The sequence below is a fragment of the Accipiter gentilis genome, chromosome 4 (assembly GCF_929443795.1).
Source record: "Accipiter gentilis chromosome 4, bAccGen1.1, whole genome shotgun sequence".
Classification (NCBI taxonomy): Eukaryota; Metazoa; Chordata; class Aves; order Accipitriformes; family Accipitridae; genus Astur; species Astur gentilis.
In genome coordinates this window covers 19,441,931-19,462,978 of record NC_064883.1, presented here as the reverse complement: position 1 = coordinate 19,462,978, position 21,048 = coordinate 19,441,931, and the positions used below count along the sequence as shown (strand labels likewise).

Sequence of the window (21,048 nt, the reverse complement as noted above, 5' to 3'; positions counted from 1 at the left end):
TTTACAAGGCCATTTCTATACGTAAATCAGGGCCAGAAAGTACATTTAAGTATGGGAGGCTGACTAATTATTAGCACACTCATTGGTGTGATTTATGTCCATGCCAAGTAGCATTCCTTGAGAAAATCTCTGGGCAAGGTTTATAGAGTAACACTGGCCAAGAGCTATTTCTAAGGAGCAATATGGACAAGACTGATGTTTCACTCCATCCACAGTGCAGCCCTCCAAGGGAATCCCAGCAGACTTCCTAACCCGCCAGTGCTCCTGCATGCCTTCCCACCACATCTCACAGCGCTGGAAATGAATGTCATTTTGCCAGTGTCATGATAGGAAAATCTCATTCTGGTGGGCTGCAACACAGCCCTCAACTTACTTTGAACTGAAAAATCGTTAAATAATTAAGTCAAAGAATGGTCCCTGGCACTGTTTCATCCACAGAAATATGGAGGTAGTCCAGAGCATTCTGAAGTAGGCTTTTGGGCAGGTCTGTAAGCAGGATAGAAACATTGTGTGAAGTGCTTTTCCTGCAGAATTTCCAGAATGATAGCTTATTACATTTTGTCTGATACTTCCAAAATATAAAATACAAAGACATTTAATATTCTTTAATTTCGGTAATGAACAAAACCCCTTTAATTCAAATTGTTTTAAAGTGTTATTTTTAGCAAGATCCAGTGAGTAATTTCTTATTCTGCCACTCAAAATGTATCACTCATGTTTTTGGCACACACTGAATACTAATCTCTAAGTTGACAATGGCTTGTTTTAAGTCAAGTATTTGTTGCAAGCTATCCGCTTGCAACATTGACATTAACAAATTTGTGTTAATTTGGTTAACACAAATAGCAGTGTAGAGATTGAACATTGTTTAAATGCAAACAATACTTCCAACTTTACAGATCAGTAATGGGTATTATTACATGGCAGTTCCACTATTGTTTGTGCAAGAAATATAGTCAGTAAAGTTCCGTATCATAACAGGATGTCAGACTTTCAGCCAACTGGTGTTCTTACGGGTAAAAGGAAGGTGGAGTGATACAATTCAGCACAGAGAACCCTCTTACTTCTTTATTACCTTATAATCCACTTTATCTGATGCAGTAATCAAACATATTACAGTAAATAAGGTAAATCAGTTTTACAGCACCATATATGGTTCTGACTGTTCCAGGACACCACAGCACCAAGGTAGCGTGTCCAGTCCCAAGTCAAGTGGGCAAAGGTGTGGTGGTAAATCGAAACTCCATTCACTTTCTTAAAGGCCTTTGTTCTGCTCTAGGAATTAAGGTAGGCATGGATAATACTCATTCTTGATCTGGCCCAAGGTGCCTGCAACTACAATTTGTGGGTTCACAAGCTGACAAGGAATGGGTAATAGGGTCTTCAGAGAAGAATTGTCTCACTGCATTTGAATGGTCAAGTTAGTGGGATTTCTTATAAATAATATTAAGCAAATAAGGCATTACATTTAATCCGGTTGTCTGTTTGACCAAACAGGAGTGAACAGAGAACAGGAAAGTACCTTCCAGCCAAAATATACGGAAATTACTCATTAATATATATTTTCATGGTCTTGCTGATGATCCATAAAAGTAATGGCATAAACACAGTCAAGATAAGACAATTTATAGTTGAACAAGATGTTAAGAAAACAAAATAGTTATGAATGGAAGGATGTAGAATTTGATCTAGTAAAGCTGGTTCCTTGTCAGCCATTAGCATGCAGAAAGCTGCTTACAGGAGGAAATCAGTTTCACTGCAAATACTTATTAGATGTCTAATTAAATATTGACATGTTATCTGTGTAGTCGAGGACTTGCCAACTTGCACAGCCTCAAGCACCTGTAGCATTTTACCTTCCTCCTTAACTTTGCGTCAGCTTTCTTATTTGGAAACGTGTATTCTCAGACTCCTGCACATGGAAATTAAGAGCGTTGAGAGCAGCAGCTGATCTGTGAGTGGGCTTTTATGGTAGGTACATACTCTAGAGTGCTCTCCACTCTCACTTAGGAGTGAACAAACCCAGCCAGGTAGCTCATGAAGACCCACCTAGTGATGAGTAAAGGGATTAAGGGCCTGCTACCCTGCTTTTGCCCCGCACCTTTTGGAAGCACACTGGAAAATCTTTATATTGAATATGGCTAGCCCTCCTAGGCGGGGAAAGATCTCATTCTTTTGTATATCCTGATATAAAGACCAAAGTGATTTATTTCCTTTTAAATTAAATTACTAAAAATTTAATTTCCCTCTCTGTTCCCAGCCACACATGCCAGAAGGAAAGTGATGTCAATCTCATTACCATATTACTACGATACTCGTGTGTCCCACATAATTGCTGGGCTTTCTCAGTAGCAGAGGAAAGTCTCCTGTAAAAGTAGCACATTTATACAGAAAGGGACTGTGGTGAAGCAGACCTGCAAGCCCTGCGAGCAAGAGAGAGCACCAGGCCTGCTCCCCCTTTCTGACCCAGAGCAAGAGAATGGGTTTTCCCTCTACATAGCCACCCAGAGGCAGCTCGTTATGCAAAGCAGTGCTGCGTAGCAGGTATGGAAGTGTGTTTGCTACCACTGCATACGTAGGACAGACCCTTGGAGGGGCATGTTGCCTTACTCTGAACTGCCAGAGATTGCTCATCTATCCCTGAGAAAAAACAACAGCTTGTATGTGTGGTATGCAAATGTCTCCACAAAATGTTAAACAGCCGTTACAATGTGGCCAAACCAGTCACATTTGTTAAAGCAAACTTTGGCTACACCAATATTAAAAGGCAAGCCGTGATTGACTTTTGTTAAATTACAGTACATTCGACCTTCTCTCTTTGAAATTTTCCCTTCAAACTAGCCTAACGAAGAGTGAAACGGCTCAATGAACATGTCGGTACAAAAAAGTGTAGCACTTCATGCATACATAAACATGTATGTAATATACATGGGCCACAGTCCTTGACAGTAGAACTCCCATGATGCAAGACCAGGCTTCAGAGTTCACCAAGCAAAATGAAGTCTTACATTGAACTGAAGCATACTGCATTATCTGTAATATAAGACATTTTGAAAACTTCACAAACTTCACTGGACATGGGCGCACAGAACCCCTATCAAAAATTAGGGGGGGGGGGGGGGGGAAGGGGGAGGGAAATGAGAGGACAGACACCTCAATTTTTTCAGCAGCCTTTACCATTTGCATTGCCTTTGTTATTGTTTATAATAAAGTTAATAACAGTTGAATTTCTTAATGCCAAACATCCAAACTTCCCCCCTACAATGAGTATGCTCACCTCACATCTGCCCTTCTTTCTATGATGAAACTAGCTCAAGGAGATACCATTCACCAAGTTGCATGTAATTTTTATTTTAAGGGGGCAGCAAACTGTGGGATGGGGCAGGAATGAGAAACTATGACCTGGAGCCACGTGGGAAGCCACCTTCTTAAACCAGTACAAAAGCCAGCATCTACTGAATGACCAATCGTCCAGAGAAAAAGAACTAAAAATGGAGGACGAAAAGGCACACTCAAGAGGGGGTAATCGTTTTGGAGAGAGGGGAGGCAGAAAGCAAACACACAGATGTGCAGCCGTGCAGAGGCAAAGCTGCGGTTTGGACTGAACCCCTGGACAGGCTGGAGGAAGGACTTAGAACCATGGGGAGGGAGGAGGTATGGTGAGACATCAACAGCATTGTGTGCAGTGACCTCCATTTACAGAAACACCAGTGGCCCTCAGCCTGGACCAGTTCTTGTTTGCATGTGCCTGCAACCCAGTCCTTTTTAAAAAAACAAACCCCACACCTCTACCTCTTAACTGCGGAGCTCCATTAATTACCCACTGTTTGCAAAATGCTATCCTTCGGTCACCTTGTAACGTAAAACACCTTTTAAATCTATAATCCCTCTTCATATTTAATAGATTTTTCCTAAGGAAAGCTGTCGAGGGAGAGAAACGTCACAGATGTTAAAAAGGTAGGCAGCGTGAGCAGAGGGAGATAAGGAACGATTTCCGAGGGTTCGGTTACCTAGCAACGTCCCTTGCAGTTGCCTAATGGTATTTTGGAAGTGCAGAGGCTCCAGACCGGCTGAAGTGAAGGGACAGAGGGGTTGGAAAGCAGCGGAGCTCCGCAGCCCGGCCCGAGCACACGGCACAGCTGCTTTCAGGCAAGACCAGGGAGACAAGAGCAAGGTAACGCGGTAAAAGGCTGGAGGGACAGCCCTGCCCGGGGCACTTCTTTCCCGAACGCGTCTGAAGAGGCAGGGGAGGAGGCACCACCGCCCAAATACCTCACCGCCGGCAAACCTTCGGCGGTCAAGGGGAGGTGACGCTCTTCGCTCTCCCGCCTCGCCCGCTCTCCCCTTCCGCCCTGTGCCTTCTTTTCACCCGCACGCCCCGAAGCCCCGACCGAGCCACCCGGCGCGGCAGGGCGAGCTGGCCCCCGCCCTCACGCTGCAGCTCCGGCCCGGCGCCACCCGCCGTCACCCACCGCCGCCGCCCCGCCGGCGGCCTCCCCACACGGCAGGCGCGTACGCGGCCTGGCCCGGCGACGTGGCCGCGCTCCCGGCGGGCAAGCGGAGGGGCGGAAGAAAGGACGGGTTCCCGTCCCCACGCGAGATTCCCGCGGGGGGGGGGGGGGGTGGCGGAGCGGCGGGGGAGGCCGCGGTCCTCCCGCGCCCCCCGCCGATGGCGGCGGCGGCAGCCGTGCGCGCGCGAGACCGAGGTGGGCTGAGCTCGCTGCCACGCGGCGGGGCTCCCCCGGCGGACAAGGGTTAAACGCGCGTGCTGGGGAAGCTGGGGAGGGCCCCGCCCCCCCGGCGCTCGCCACCCAATGAGCTAGGCGGCAGGGCGGGGCGGGGCTGGTCCCCCTCGCCCCTCGTCCCCCCTCCCTCCTCCCGCGCCGGGGTGCGCAGCGCGGGGCAGTGGGATGGTGCCGCCGCCGGCGGCGGTGGCGGCGTGGGGCGGCGGGTCTGGCGGCGGCCTGGCCTGCGCGCGGCCAACGGCTGCCTGCGGGCCGCGCGGCTGAGCGCGCGCCGGCCCCCCGCCGGCCGACGAGGTGAGGGGGCGGGCGGGCGGGCCGCGGTGGCGAGGGGCGCCGAGGGGGCGGCGGCAGCCGGGCTCCGGGCCCCGGACCGGGCTGTCGTTGGGGAGGCCGGCGGGCAGGCCTCTGAAGGCAGCGCCTCGTCTGGGGAGGCGATGCGAAGGAAGGTGGGGAAGGTGCCTTCCTGCGGTGACGGGGCGGGAGGAGGCGGTCGGGGCGGCGCGTGTCACCCCCGCGGCGGCGGCGGCGGCGGCGGCGGCGGCGAGAAGGGTGCCCGCAGGAGCCGCGGCTGCGGGGGCAGCAGGTGCCTGGCTGCCCGCCTGGGAAGGAGAGGCTCCGAAGGAGGGGTCTCCCTGGAAGGCAGCGAGTCCCTCGGAGCCCCGAGGGAGGGAGCAAGGTGCTTTCTGGAGGGGGGAGTCGCTCGCCGCTCCCCACCCATCTGTCTGCCTCCTGCTCCTTGTGACGGGGACTTCCTGGACTGACGTCGCAGTTCCCTTTATTAAGAACTAGGTTAGTAGAGGTCTAGAAAGCCGTGCCTTGGACGTGGTAACTTGTTGCTAAAGGAGGGTGTCAGCTTTTGGAATGAGCAAGGAGATTACCGTGATCTTTCTTCCGTCTCACCTGTGCTGTGGATTGTTACGCATCTTGTTTCAGTGCTGTTATTGGCAACCTGTACCAAAATACCTTGCTTTTGCTGCCTCTGCTTTTGGATAGAACAGTCAGCCGGTTTTGATGGAAAAAGTTCCTCTCCAAAGAAATGCTTACAGCGTCAGCTGGTTTTTTTAAGAAAGCAAAATATTTTTGAAAGTGAAAAACATAATCTCTGCTTAGTTGATAGGAAACTGCAGCATTTCACAGTAATCCTTGATGCAGGCAACATTAGCAAATGTACAACTGTTTTGTATATAGCTTCATTTTAAAAGCACGTGGGTATGTACGTATAAAGCTTCTAGAAATAATGGGACTTAGTGAGCAGAAAACCTTTCTTGGGCATTGCGTAGCTAACTACGTTTTCTACATTTTGACTTTGATTGTTCTGATGTGTTGCTTGACTCTCAAGGACATGGTGGTAGAGATCAATTTCATTGCTAATTATGCAGCTCTCAAAGAACATTTACGTTTTGTTTCATGCTGGGGCCTTGGAGCTTCCCCCTCACTTCATAAATAAGGGATACAAGGAGGAGCTAGCTGTGTGTGTGAGCTAGCTGTATTTCTCGTAGTTAATTTATCAAATCTTAAAGTGATTATGGAATGATACAGTTTAAAACATGTGTAGAAATATCTGGAGTTATGTCCCGCATTCTGTAAATTTCGAAATCCCGGATTTGGGGGGTTTTTTTTTGGTTGTATGTGTATCCTCTTGAAATAAGTTCAAAAAGTTACATGGTCAGAGTTTGCTTAAAAGTATTAAAGGTCATTGGGTTGGTTTTTTTGAGGGGTGGGGATGGGGCAAGCTCCAGTATCATATATTCGTATTGCATAGGGATTCCCTAAGTTTGCTTTGGCTTAGGAAGGTGACCTTAACCCTTGTTGGAACAGCTAGCAGAGTGAGAACAGTATTTTAGATTAATGTGTTAAAAGGCTCATCACCAGGACTGCACAGAGGCACAGTGGGGGGGGCAGGGACGACCCCATTAATCTCGTCAGAGGAAGCAGCCCCTGGTTCTGTCACTGGAGAGCCATAGGCCCCATTGCTCAGGTGTGACACACATCAAGATAAGGCAACAGAAAGGCTCTCTGGAACAGCTTACAAGGTTGAGAGGGGTAACTGCCTCCAGAATATGGAACATATTATGGGATGCAGGAGAGGAGCATCTTGTGATTGTACAAAACTTATTATGGGATGCTTAGGGGAGGGACTAAAGGGAGAGAACAAGGTGATTTGAGGAGGAACAAATATGGGAAAATAGAAGGATAAGGGGATAAAGGGGTGGTCAGTTGTAAGCCCAGTGGCTGGTCAGTATGTTTGGCTATGCACTGTGCCAAATTACCCACAGCCTGTCCCCTTTTCCCATTAAGCTCCATTTCTGACCTTTCCTAGATGAGGGGACTCTGCGCTATGTTTATGTGTACATACTGAGGTCTAAGTGCCAGCAACTGGAGTGGTACTGTATGTTACAGAGACGTCTGTGTCTGGTGTGCCAGCAACTGAAGAAAATGGAGTGAGTGAGGGTCTAAATTCCAGCAGCTGGAGTGAAGACCATAAGTCATAGAGGCTTGTGCGTCTGGAGTGCCAGTAACTGGGGAGACCAGAGTGGGTGCCTATTGTCTTGGCAAGTATGCCAGTGTGTGGTTGCTAGTGAGTATCATGCAGGGCTAGCCAGTGAGTAAGACAAGAGGCTTGGGAGCCAGGTTTTGAGGCAGCTGTAAGTGTGGGACAGGTACTAGTGAGATCAGAGGGTCTTCAGTTTGGCAATGTGAGAGTCCAGGAGGTCCAAGCTGGGTACTGGAGGGACTGTAAGATCTGGGGTTTGGTCTGGAGGCTCATTTGCGTGTGTGTCTTGGAGCGAGGCAACTGGAGACAAAAGGATCCAAGGGCCAATTACTGAGTGGTCTGAATGTCTTAAGGCCATATACTGGGGGATCGTGGTATGCTTGAGGGAAGCTGCGTGTGTGTATCTGGATGAGGAGGTCTGTACCAGCGACTGGAGTGGGGCTCTGGGGAGGCTGAGGATTCAGGGTTGGTTCCTGGATAGGTAAAGTGTCTGAGGCCAGTTACTGGAGGGATCCACATTGTATGTATATTCCTCACTAATGGATTTTTGTCCTGGTCAGCTAGGGAGAAGACCAGCATAAGGCCAGACCATGTTTGTGTTTACATGAACACTGTTTTTAGCTGTGTTGATCTGTATGGTCAGTCATGTGTATATGCATGTTTGCATGTGCAACTATGGGAATACATCCACAGCCTTGTCACTGGCTGGACCTGGGGGCATGGAATTGCAGCAGCCTTGTCTCCATTGGGCTGCCAGCTTCAGCAGCCCCTAAATTACTTTTTCTGTAAGTTCGAAGATGTAGAAATCATTGACACTCAAGACTTAAATTTGGAGCCAAATCTGCAATGACTATTAAGTTGTGATAGAATTTTAAAACATTTCTTGGTCTGGTTAATGTGAATAGGGCTACCTACATGAATATCTAAATAGAGATATTTGGTTAAGCTACCATGATAGAGCAGTGGAGCATAATTTAAACCTAGGCTTTTCTTGTAGGTGGTTTTTTTTCTAAATATTGTCCGATTTTTAAATCAAGAGAAGTAAAAATAGAAATAGGACTAGAAATGGGGATCTTTTAGTGACCTGGTAGGTTTTGCACTTACCTTTTTCCTCTCTCTATGTCATAGACTCATAGCATCACAGAATGGGTTGGGTCAGAAGGGACCTTTAACGATCATCTAGTCCAGCTCCCTGCCATGAGCTGGGGCATCTTTCACTAGAGCAGATTGCTCAATGCCTCATCCAACCTGACCTTGAATGCTTAAATATTTTGCATGTCTTGTCCCTGAATAAATCCTTGTATACAGAAGAACGTCAACAAAGAGTCTGAGTGGGGATGCTTATCATAATAAAACCTGATCTTTTAGACATTTTTTGAGTTCTAGTCTAATGCTATAGCATTCAGTTATTTTTGCTGACAAGTTAAAAGACTCCACTTATGTCAAATATCAAGATAATACAAAAAATGAAGATTTCTGTCCTGTTTACTGATGGAGTTCATGCATATGCACACATGTATATAGAGGTCCAGTTTGTTGATATAAAATTGATAGAACAATAAGCAGATTATTTTAGACTGAAAACTGTAACTAGAGGTATTTCATATCAAACATGAAGTACAGCTTCAGCATCTGTCCCTACCCGCTCCCAGAAATCCTCTTTGCTTGCGGAATACTGCCAAATCAACTTCTGATTTCCAAATATGATGAATGCACTTTTTTCTCTTTTGACATTTCCAATACACTTAAAGTTTTATTTTAAAGAATCTAATTTAACATAATTCCATAGTTCAATAAGCAGCAGTTATTTTCAAGTGGTCTTTTTTTCTCTCCAAGCAAGAGTAATTTTAACAGCTGTTGGAGCAGATAACTGAAATTGTATGGCAAAGAGACACCTAATATTGAAAAGTGGAACAATGGAGACTTTTTCTTCTAGAAAGTGCTGTAGCTACACTGTGTGCATGCATGGAATTTCCCCCCCCCTTTTAATATGCTGAAGGAAGGCATTGTTTTATTCTGGCCCTCTCCCTTTGTGTTTTGCAAATTTTGAGGGGACTTTGTGCTGATAGGTGGGAAAGTGAAAATAAAAAAATAATTTTATTACAGTGGATACTTTTCAGTGTCATAGGATGCTTGTGTTTATAGGCTTTTCCTTTAAATGTTTTGGGATTTTTTTTGGGGGGGGGGTGGTGGTGGTTTGGAAGGCATGTAGTCTAAGTCCTCATGTTTTCTTCCCAAGTCAGTGGCATATAAGACAATAGAAATAAAGCTGGAAACTAAGTAAATTTTTTCAAGGCCTGGGTCACAAATGGTAATAGAGAAATTTTATACTTTAAGATGTGACGTCTAAAGGCAATCATTAGTCTCCGCCAAGGTGTAATACTGAATTCAGGGAAGACAACATATGATTAAAAAATTGCATAATGTGCTTTTTCACATAAGAACTACAGCTCCTTATCAACCACAGTTATAACTATGTGAGTTTGATACAACCTTTAAGTTTCTTGATTTTTTTTATTTTGTGCTTCAAGTTGTGTTTCCAGTTTTCTTTCCTTTTTCTAGCAGTGTGGAAAGAAAAGCTTATCACATGTTAGAGCTCCTTCACTCTCAAATGATCTAGATCCGCATGTGTGCAGTAAATCTGATGAATTTTGAAAGTGTCAACCTAACAATGTGCACACCTGCTTTCTGTCCTCTGCTTTCTGTTGAGGAGAGTGCTCATGCTCAGACAGACAGAAAGCTGGTATGTGGAGTGTGTTGCTGCAAAGTGATTCATGCAGCTTGCTTGGGGACAGTCTTTTTCCAATAGACTCTGCATAGCCAATGAGAGAAGTTGGTGCAGGCTAAATGAGTTGTTTTGGTGGCTGCAGCTTTTCTCTGATTGATGGTTTTCATCAATGCTCTGTACATTCCACAGTTTTCTTTTTTTGGCTCCCTAACCAACTAAACTGGGTTCTGCCCATTGACATTAAGAATAATCCTAATGGAGGGAACATCATCAACTTGTTTGTAAGGCTCTGGCTTGAATCCAGCACATACTTAACAGTCAATGTTTTTGTAGTTTAGTAACGAATTATTAGAAAATATCTCAACCCTTTGCAAAGATGAAAAGGCCTCAGGCCTCAACAGCCTGAAATTGGTTTGAAAGTGTTTAATATATAAAAATTCACACTTGTTTCAGATGTATAAAGCTCAATTTATGCAGGCATAAATGCTGATTTTGTTTAATTTTACAAAAATGGTCAGCTATATTCCTTATTTTTTGAGGAGCAAGGGTGTGGCTGAAGTGAAGGGGTTTTTTATTACTGGAATACAAGGTTTTTGATGTGTAGAAGAGGCCCTGAGAGTGTTGTGTTCTCTTTTTCCTCCAAATGCCTTTTAAAAATGGGTATTTCTGTATGAAAATTCAGATGTTGTCTTACTCTTTCTTCTGAAAGTCTATCCTCAGTACTTCCTAAAAGTGGAAGGAAAACCGCCCTACTTTGAAAGTAGATGTGCATTTATAACTCTTCAAAATCTGCTTGTGTTTGACATGTGTTAAAGAATTCCTGTAATATACTTACTCCTGGAGTTTAAGTACATCTCATGACCCTATTGTATCTTGACCTGTAGATTAGCTTTGATCATCATCTTTTAGCTTTTTAAAAGACTTAGGTATAATGTTTTAAAGCACAGATTTCTTGGAATGAAGAGAATAAAGAAGTGAACATTCTAGAATTTTATAATTAAGATATTGCACTTTAAATGTATACATTCTTATATAAATATTGTATAAATATAATGAATGGTTTTTGTATGTACAGTCACTATTGTGATTTATGACTCTCTATAATTTTAAGCTAAAGAATATGATAGGCCTTTTGCACTAAATTTATCAATGCTTGTATAATTTTATATGACTATTTGCATTGTTCTTGTACTTAAATTTCCATGCAAGCCCAGGGGAGCTGAATCTGAGCTAGAATTGAGATACCTACTTCCAGAAATTTAGTCCTTGATTTCTTCCTGTAGTTTTAGATTTGATTTCTGTGTTAAGTGGCTTTAAGCTTAATGTGTTTTTCATTTGGCTTTGACAGTGTACTACCTTCAGGAGATGGCCTCTTCTAAGTCTTTGATGAACCTTCTAACCTTCACTTTTGGATCAGCAATAGGATTTTTCATATGCTATCTTCTGTTTAGCATTATACTAGAAGAAGAGGTTAAGATCCAGCCTCATATCCTTCACAATGATCCACATGGTCAACACTCAGCAGATAGTGATAACAATCAGCTGCAAGGGCAAATGAATTTTAATGCAGACTCTGGACAGCATAAAGGTATTTTGTTACATCTGACTATATATAATATGCTCCCTTTTCATGCATTGCAAAATGTTGCTTTCTTCACTGCCAAGAATTTGTATGAATCCTTTTCTTTCACTTTCCCCATGTTCAGATGACATCTAACTTTGTTCTCCTGAGGTCTGCTGAATGGTGGTTTTCTTTGTTTACATTTTTATTACAGTAGTGATTTTCTTCCTTAGAGCCCAACTGTTTGTCCAACTTCTGTATCGAGACTTGTTTGGAGCAGGAACTTCTCAAATGAACTATTGACATCAAATGGTGATTTTGCTAAGCAGATAGACTTGCTAGCATTGTAGATGTGGCTTAATTGCCTTTTAGCTTTAAGAAGCTACTTTTGGACCACTCTAACTTTTGATCTAGCCTCTTAGATAAAGCCAAAAAAACCCCACCCCTCACTTTTTGACTTTTGGAATTGGGGCGGGGCAGGGTGGGGGCAGAGGGAGTCACTGTGAGCATTGTTTGCCTAGCTGATTATGCAGCAGTCCAAACACAGATTGCTGTTGCAGTCAAAACCAGAGACATTCTGTTGCACTCTGATTTCTGCGCCTCCCCACCCCAAAGAAGGTACACCCTTCTAATGTTTCAGGCGTACATTTACATCTCATTAAATGAGTTCATTCTAAATCCTAAATACAGATAAGTGTCCGAGTTTGGGACAGTTTGGATGAGAAAAAATGCACTATAATGCTTTTGCTGAAGCTGATGTTAATAAGTAACTTGCTATTTAAATGTATTTAAACTGCAAACTTTGCAAGACAAGTTTGTGAGGGTTTCACATGTAGTTGTAGGACGCCATTACAAAGAAATCTGATGTGTCATTGCATAAAGCGTAAGCAGGAATACTTGAGGACCATTATGTAGATCTCGCTTTCTGGAATATTCTTCTATGTGAGTTAAAATCGCTCTGTATGTATCAAGTGAAAACGTTTCTTTGAGGGAAATGAATGCTTTGGCAGCTTGGAAAACATTATATTACACAGCTCAGATAACTGTGTCTGTTCTGTTGGATTGTCTGCAAATAAAAACATTTTAGCACAACAATAACACTAGTTTCATAGTATCCTAGCTTATATAATCTGATTTTTTTCTTTCTGGCTTACCATCTGCTTTTTCCTTCAAAAATATGTTGCTGTTTTAGAAATATTTATTAGGTTTTGTTAGTTAACATGAATATATATAACAGAGCCTATTAGCTTTTTGACCTTACTGTGTTGTAATCATTGTGTTCATTGTGAATGGCAAAAATATTAAACTTTTTAATTTTCAGTAGTCCTCCAACACCATAAAGAGGTTGCCTACAAACAGTTTTTATGTACAAATCAATGTTTTCTAAAGCCATGCTTCCCTGAACAGATACCCATTTTGACATGGCTCTTATGTTCTCCTTTATCCTATGAAGCTGAAGTAGCTTTAAGAACTTCAGTAGCTTCATTTTGGGAGTCTTGTTTGTTTTCTTCCTAAATCTAACATGTTTCATTAACTGGTACATTTGGAAGCAAACGCCTCTTTTCTCTCTGCATGTCTTTTCTGATCTGGAAACAGAATGTCTGGGGGGAGGTTGCTCTTAGTTTGTTTTGCAATCAAGTCTAATATCATTTTGGAACTCTCCTCTTTTTTTAGATGAGAATAAAAATATTGCAGAGGGACTGTATCAGAAGGTGAAAATACTGTGTTGGGTCATGACTGGACCTCAAAATCTAGAAAAGAAAGCCAAGCATGTTAAGGCCACTTGGGCCCAGCGCTGTAATAAAATACTTTTTATGAGCTCTGAGGAAAATAAAGACTTCCCAACTGTGGGCCTGGAAACCAAAGAAGGCAGGGACCAATTGTACTGGAAGACTATTAAAGCTTTTCAGTATGTATATGACCATTATTTTGATGATGCTGATTGGTTTATGAAAGCAGATGATGATACATATGTTATATTGGACAATTTGAGATGGCTTCTTTCAAAATACAGTCCTGAACAACCAATATACTTTGGAAGAAGGTTTAAGCCTTATGTGAAACAGGGCTACATGAGTGGAGGAGCAGGATATGTTCTGAGCAAAGAAGCTCTGAAGAGATTTGTTGCTGCATTTAAAACGAACAAATGCTCTCACAGTTCCTCTATTGAAGACCTAGCACTAGGAAAATGCATGGAGATCATTAATGTGGAAGCAGGAGATTCTAGGGATACAAGTGGTAGAGAAACCTTTCATCCCTTCGTTCCAGAACATCACTTAATCAGAGGATACCTACCAAAAACATTCTGGTACTGGAATTATAATTATTATCCTGCTGTAGAGGTAAGTCCTTGGGAACCTGCTATCTATTTTATGAACTACATCTTATGATGTGTATGAATGTGTATGATGTGTGAATTAGCAGTTTAATAGCAGCTTAATATATTTTAGAAAAGAAAATTTTGTTGTGATATTCTGATACACCTGTGTGTAGATGTGTTAAATACAGTAGTCAACTAAAAGTTGATGCTAAAAACTTAACGTTCCAGAAGAACTAGTGAATCTTAAATTATTACTGCTGTTTTGCTATGTTCTGTGGACAGCAAAAAGCTATGAAACCTTTTTGACACGTTTGTCTAGTGTCACCGCTACTACCTTCCTTGCAAAGTTATTGTTCTGTTTTGTTCCCTCATATCTCATACACAGTGTTCCTAGCTTCTCCTCCAGCCACCCAGCTACCAGTGTGCAGTGACATTGAGACCACTGTGGTTCCTTCCAAGGTGTGTGTGCTCACTGCAGAGCCGGGTCAAACTATGGCTTAGTTACGTTAAAGCCTACTGAAAGGGAAAGTGGCACCGGTACACCTTTATCTTCTACCCAACAGCAAACTTTGCGTAAAACCTGTAGAAATAGAACTAATTTTGAGACTTGCTTATGATTGTAATTGGTTAACATTGTCTAAGACATTCCCAAGTTACTGGAGGGGCTGATGGGTAATGGTATGAGTCACTGTACTGCCTGCTAGTCTTTCTTCCTTCAAATGGAGATGTGCTGCAATATACTTCTCCTATCACTGATAACTGTGTGCAGTGTTACCTGGCTTGAACACTGGTAGCTGCCGGGCCCACGCTCTTTTATTGAAGGTTGTTAAAATGTACGTGTAAATGAATTCCATTGAAAAGATTATAGAAGAATGAACGTTGCCTGGAAGTGAAATACAAGCATGACCCACACAAGGAAATATGATTAGATTTCCTTGTGCATTTGTATTGGACTTTTGTCTCCCTTTTGTAGAAGTGGAGACAAGCATGAGAGCTGGCAAAGCTACTTTTAAAAAAATTCTTTTGTTGTAGCAACAAAAATAGTGTTTACAAGCTGAAACATTCTTACTTTAAGAACTTCAGATTGTGCTTTGTGTTCCACATGTGAAATCTCCAGTTTAAAAAAAAAAGGGGGGGGGTAGCAGGCACTACTTGAAAATAAAGCAACCTGAAGGCATTCTGCATTGTAAATTCCAATGATCATATAATCTGTGTTGTGGCTTCTTTTTTAGGATTATAATCTCACTTTTAAAGGTATTATTTTTCAGCAAGCTTTAAGATCAGTATAAGTGGCCAAAATCAAGGATAGGGTGTGGGATTTTTTACACAGTAAAGCTGGAGGAAAAAAAAAAGTCTAGTTCTTCAGTAGATTCTTTTCATTGTAAAGCATCTATTTTTAGACTTGTATTCAGCAGCTAGAGCATTTCTGTAGCTTAAAACAGCTACAATACTGTATTTGTGTCAGGATGCAGCAGCTTTAGCTATGGTTGCAGTTCAAGGGTGGCTGAGCTGTGGGCAATTACATCTGTAACTGATGCAGTGTTTGGTGGTGGGGATCCATCGTGGAAATAGCATATTTGATCCTGTCGTATATTTGTGTTTGGATAGAGGCTACTTCATCTGGTATCAAACCCAAGCTATGTTGATCAAACTTAGTAGGTATTGAAAGAATAACAACTATGTAACAATTGTTGTCTTCAATGTCTTTAAATATTTAATCTTGGTTCCAATTAGAGTTGGAATACTAGCAGCTCTGCAGTCAAATCTGATGGGAAAAAAACCCCAAAAAACTATATTCCAGAAAGGCATTCTCAAAGCTGAATTTGAGCTAAAAAATACAAGTTGTAACAAATGTGTTAACAATGATCTTTCAGCTCTTAATAACGTCAATGAAATTAATAAACTTAAAAAAAATTTCCAATATTATTTGTTACAACTTTCTATATGTAGGAAGTTAGATACTGACAATTTTGCCAAACTGTATAATGTGTAAACACACACAGGTGCATGCACGCACACGTTTGGCTTATATACTCTGATACATTTTGCTTGCCTAGCATTATGTTTTGAAGTATGTGTATGACTGATGATAGTGAATTTCTTACCATAAAGTCAAGTATGCATTTGAATTCTTCCTGGATCTTTAATCCAGGGCATCCTTTGCAATTCTTGCTAATTATTTTGACTTGTTTTGTCTTTCAGGGTCCTGGATGCTGCTCCGATCTAGCAGTTTCATTCCACTATGTTGATTCCGTGACTATGTATCATTTGGAATATTTGATTTATCATCTCCGTCCATATGGGTATTTGTATCGGTACAATCCTGATTTGGCAAAAAATCCAGAAGAGCAGAGCAAAGATGAAGCACCGGAGGATAATCAAAAGCTAAAGCAAAAAATTATTGAGAATTAATTGGACTTGGAAGAAAACAAAAAGAAGCCAGTACGATGAATAAGAGTCTCCTCAAACTCCTGCATGAAGCTTGTGGACTAAAATTACTCATGGGGATTCTTATTTCAAAAATCATGTTGGCAGTACTTCCTGTCACTGTCTGTGTACAATAGAGTCCGGTGCTGGCTCTGACTGTTTGGGATAGTGTGACCTTGCAGCCCTGCACGTGAAGATTTGAGGTGCTGAAGCTGTGAAATAGGAGGTTGTTCTGGTACACTAATATCTGGAAGAATTTGTATAAAAACCATAGTGGATGGGTTCAAAGATAATCATACAGTATTTCTGTTCCTTTTTCTGTTCTCCTCTGTTTCCTTCCAGATGTTTTGTTGGGTCAGTTCTAATATTAGAAATTGGATGCTGCACAGTCAAATACTTCACAATGGTTTTCTCTAGTATTCTCAATATCTTGAAGTTACTTTGTGTACCTTGCCCTATAAGGAATGGAGAGGCACGGAAATAGAGTCTCAAGTCTGCTTTGCCTTAATGACAGGCTGGTTAATATGAATAGGCAGAGATCCACCTAAAAGATTAATCTAAATTGTTTCAGAAATGGAATTCACTGCTATGAATTATTTTTTAAATTTTTAAGTCTCTGTTGTACAAAACAATATGAAGTTGGATCAACTGTTTCAGGGAGAAACCCAGAAATAGTTACTATTTTTCAGATTGCTGAGGTGATGCAAGCTGCTTACATATTTGCCTGTGGTTGGTTTTTTTTTTTTTTTTTTTTTTTAATATTAACTTATCCTATTGGTTGAATGGATATAAAAATTCATCTCAGAATTTCTTGGCATAAGGTAAGGTAGATGCTTTTTGAAATAGAAGTCTCTCTTCAATCACTCCTTCCGTGTAAACCAGAAAGAATAGTATCTTAGCAAAGTTACAATGGCATTATAATAACTTGGTTTCAGCCAGTATTATAATTAGTTTGTTTCCATTTAATTTTCACACCACTATACTTTGAGATTGTAGAGTTACCTTATTCATTAAAATTTTACAGATACAAGTCCTGTTTTAAAACTGCAGCAAAGCCAATTTGAATGGTTCCCTGCGCATCTAGTTTGTCTGAAGTACTTAATTTCACTTTCCTGAACATTTTTTTTTTCTTCCATTTTTAAAAATTTCTTTCGTATCTGCTTCTTGTTGCCTTTTTCAGAACAAAGTGTTAAATGATCCTTATTTCACTCTTTTTGATGCTGAAGTATATAGTTATTCAGGTAAGCCAGCCTGAATGCAAGAATCTTTCAAAGTGCATTAACTTTGTCCACTACTTTATGAGTATCTCTGCCTCTTAACTGAAAACACTTTCTTGGTGTGGGACAAAATATGTGTTTTAATTACTGAAAAAATTTCAGAGGCCAAGCCTATGTTTTATATAGTTAATGTAAAACTTTCTGGTTTTCTCTTTTTCACATTGAGTGAATAGCAGTATGGGGCATGGGGTTAAGCTTGATATGTAGTGTGTCTTTATTCTACACTTGAACAAAAGTTTCTTCATCTTTTTATCACTTTTCACCTTCATCATATTGATGAATTTGGACATAACCTCACTGCCTCCAGTCACTGTTCTGGAAAGGGCACATACTGGTAGCAGACAGCCTTATTTACTACTGCTGTCCTTCAGGATGTTCCTGGAAGAGGATGTTACCATAAAGTACTGGATTTTTTTATTTTTTTTTCCAAAGATAGTTCTTGCACAGATTTGGTTTCTATCTGTTGTCCAACAGTAGAGAGTCATTACTTCCTTTCTGACCATTGCTCTGCAGCATGATGGCAATTACTGAAATATCTCATGGAGTTGAAATATTACATGCATCTTCTCTCCCTGGATATAGGCTGGGTTCATATATCAAGTATTGGTTGAATGAATAGTTCCTACAGGGTGAACTCTGTTGGTCTTTTATGAGCAAGACTGCCTCTGAAGTACTGAAAGGGACACGAGATTTATTTTATGTTAATTGACTTAAGTAGAAAATTCTAACTCCATTTGTTTAAAAAAGGAAAAAGTCTCCAGTTTGCTCGAGTCAGAGGGGTGCTTGTTCTGAGGAGACTGGATGGTACCATGCTGAGAGGTGCTTCATTCTGTGAGCTAAATGTTTATTCCACGTGCAGCACAAACCAATAATATCGTGAAATCCATATGGGATTGATGACTCCAGTGGCATTGTTCTAACATGCAATTAAAATTTTCTGGAATACTTAAGGAAGTTATAAAATAAAATCAAGATTCCAACTGAATCTCTTTGTAAATTCAGCCCATGTAGAAGTTCTACTGAACTACTGTACTGTTCTTTTATTACTACTTTTTTCCTCAGTTGCTCCATTGGGATTTAACGATTGCAGAACTAATCTTGCCTATTTTCTGCAGATTTGAGTCCTACGGTTGCCCTGTGCTGCCCTGTGAAGTAACATAATTTCCTCTTCATGTTCTTACTATCCTGTCTTTGGGTTTTCAGTTTCATTGTGCATAAGTCTCAGGTGGACATGAGGAAGCAGCTGGTGTTATGTTTGAGCTCCACACAGGTTGGTTGCTGAGGTGGCAAGTCAAACCAGCTACTGCTCAATGGTGAAGCCTTTTCTCAGCAGAAGTTCTAATTCTTGTCTGCTACCCAACTGGAGCTTGTGGGTTTAGTAGAACAGGGCAGGAGTGTGTCTTTCCGCAAAACATGCAGGACCTTAGAGGGAATGGAGAAACAAAGGAACAAGTTCCATTTCTTGAGGGAATAAGGCTAAGAACATACTACCTTATAATAAATAGGTGGCCTGTCTGGAGAAATAAGAGTAGCCTTTTGTTCAAATGTCCATTCTTGCTTAGTTTTAAAGTGTCCTTGCACTTAGGCCTCTGAATCTATTTCTTTTGCATAAAAGCACTGCGAAGAATTATTTTTTTTTCCTTCCAGACAAGCTAGTAAAGTATTGTTTTTACATTCTGTGATTATAACAGAGGACTGTTCTCTGTTGAATTGTATTGCCATAACAATGAGCTGATACATCTGCAATAATTGGTTTGTGTCTCGCTACCTTCAAAAGCTTCAGTAGACAAGGTTGGAATGTGAACAGTTAGTATAATTTTCATGTACAATATTACAGTACTATTAGTAGTTTGTTATTTCACCCTCAGGTCTTTGTGCTTTGAGAAAGTGTTTATTGAGTTTGAGTATTTCTGTAGCCCAAGGACGCTACTGTATTTCAGGTGCATAGACCTTTCTGAAGCACAGCAAATAGGCTCTCTTAGGCTATACCGATCATTGCTCTGTGGTTTTGTTTCTAAAAGAGGTTTCTTAGCTTTACAAAACCTAAAAGCTTCCATTGGCACTGTAGTGATTTAAATGACCCATATAAAAATTTTGAACTAGTTTTCTTGAAATTAGTAGGCAGCAGTTGTTTGCACTTGGATGTGGGAATGTCACTTAGTGTAACATTTTTAAGCTTGTGTTAAGTGGGTTTTTTTAGTTCAGAAAGAATGAGAATGCCAAGAAGTTATCTTCTGATCACTGTTCTTAATGAGAGGGTAGTATTAATCTTTGCAGAAAAAGACTGATTTTAATCTTCTTTCACTCCCAGTTCATTTTTGCAGTCTATATGGGTCTTATTTAAGAGGTTAAATGCTGGTGATGTTAGCACCATCTCTCATTTTGCAGAAGCTTTTTTCCCAGTACCTTTTGCCTTTAAGGACACTTTCTTTGTTTCCCTTTGGTGGGGGTATATGTTTAAAATCACTTTCTCTTCACATGTTGCCATTTGTTCTGTTAGGCTTCCAGAAGTATAAATTTTAGTGAGTAGCTGATAGACCTCTTATAAACAGTTTGCTATCTGAGCAGAGTGTTTTATCTTTGTACGACAGAAAAGCACGGGTTATTTCTCTGATGTGCCTGCTACTGATGTTGATAGTGCACGCACAGATGAAAATAGATCCCTCAATGCAGGACCACATGGAAAGGCAATTTTGTCCCTTTTCTGTCAAAAAAAGCTTCTGTGGAACTCCAAAAGTGTAATTTGCTTTGTTTTACCATGTTGTATTTAAAATACTTCACAAATGTTATTAATGCTCTAAAAGAATTGAATATTGCTGCTGGACAGTATGCTCCACTTAAAACCTGTGAATGTTTCACTTTGCAGTTGTAGGTAGTTGTGTCCCTAATGGCAGATATAAGTTGGTGACTTGTCTGGAATGATCACCATAAGGATTTGTTTCTTAAATACCTTCTTTGAAGTGCCTTTGACCAATTTTTAGCATCAAAATTAAGTTGAGAATTGAATAAATAAAATAAGTTATCTCATACACAGTTCATGTCTGTCTTCATTTACCCCTCCTGTATGCTAGTAGTGTAGCATAGCAGCAGAATTTAGCCTAATAAAAATGTTATTATTTTTTTTTCTTGGGTGGGTACAGGAAAGTGAAGAAGCTCACACTTGCTATGTTTTCTGTTGTTATATTGATGCTATTAACAAATAGCAAGCTACCCTGAAAACAAAGATGGTATTTTTTTATCATATAAAATGAATCATAACTGCTAGTACTAGGTCCACACAAGCAGGCTGTTGTTTCTTCATTGTCCTGATTTTTCAGTGTCTCCACGTTGTTACAGAGTCCTGAGTGAACTGATGATAGTTGATACCTCAAAGATAGAGCTAAACTTTTCAAAATTAACCACCTTTTTTTAAAAGGATTTATTTTTTCAATGAACCTCTCACTTTCGTAAAAAAACCTGTTAAGATTTAAATCTTGTGCCTTCTAACTTAGCTTTC

At 41.2% G+C, this 21,048-nt stretch overlaps 1 protein-coding gene across 5 annotated transcripts; it reads left to right on the top strand.

Annotated features, from left to right (window-relative positions):
• Window positions 1–4,080: 4,080 nt before the first annotated feature.
• C1GALT1 (core 1 synthase, glycoprotein-N-acetylgalactosamine 3-beta-galactosyltransferase 1) lies at window positions 4,081–20,581 on the top strand. Of its 5 annotated transcripts, none has more exons than XM_049799064.1 (4): window positions 4,081–4,174; window positions 11,316–11,555; window positions 13,203–13,870; window positions 16,051–20,581. In XM_049799064.1, the coding sequence occupies exons 2-4, from the start codon at window positions 11,333–11,335 to the stop codon at window positions 16,258–16,260; spliced, it is 1,101 nt and encodes a 366-aa protein (XP_049655021.1). In that variant the 5' UTR covers window positions 4,081–4,174; window positions 11,316–11,332; the 3' UTR covers window positions 16,261–20,581. The 5 variants fall into 5 exon arrangements, with proteins under 5 accessions (XP_049655021.1, XP_049655018.1, XP_049655019.1 ...); XM_049799061.1 differs by lacking the exon at window positions 4,081–4,174 and adding an exon at window positions 4,937–5,039; XM_049799062.1 differs by lacking the exon at window positions 4,081–4,174 and adding an exon at window positions 5,129–5,191.
• Window positions 20,582–21,048: the final 467 nt, after the last annotated feature.

Excerpts from the sequence above, each read along its gene's own strand:
- C1GALT1 (XM_049799064.1), top strand. The coding sequence starts at position 11,333 with ATGGCCTCTTCTAAGTCTTTGATGAACCTTCTAACCTTCACTTTTGGA. Across the intron at positions 11,556-13,202 it reads AGACTCTGGACAGCATAAAG|ATGAGAATAAAAATATTGCA; the intron begins GTATTTTGTTAC and ends CTCTTTTTTTAG. Across the intron at positions 13,871-16,050 it reads ATTATTATCCTGCTGTAGAG|GGTCCTGGATGCTGCTCCGA; the intron begins GTAAGTCCTTGG and ends TTTGTCTTTCAG.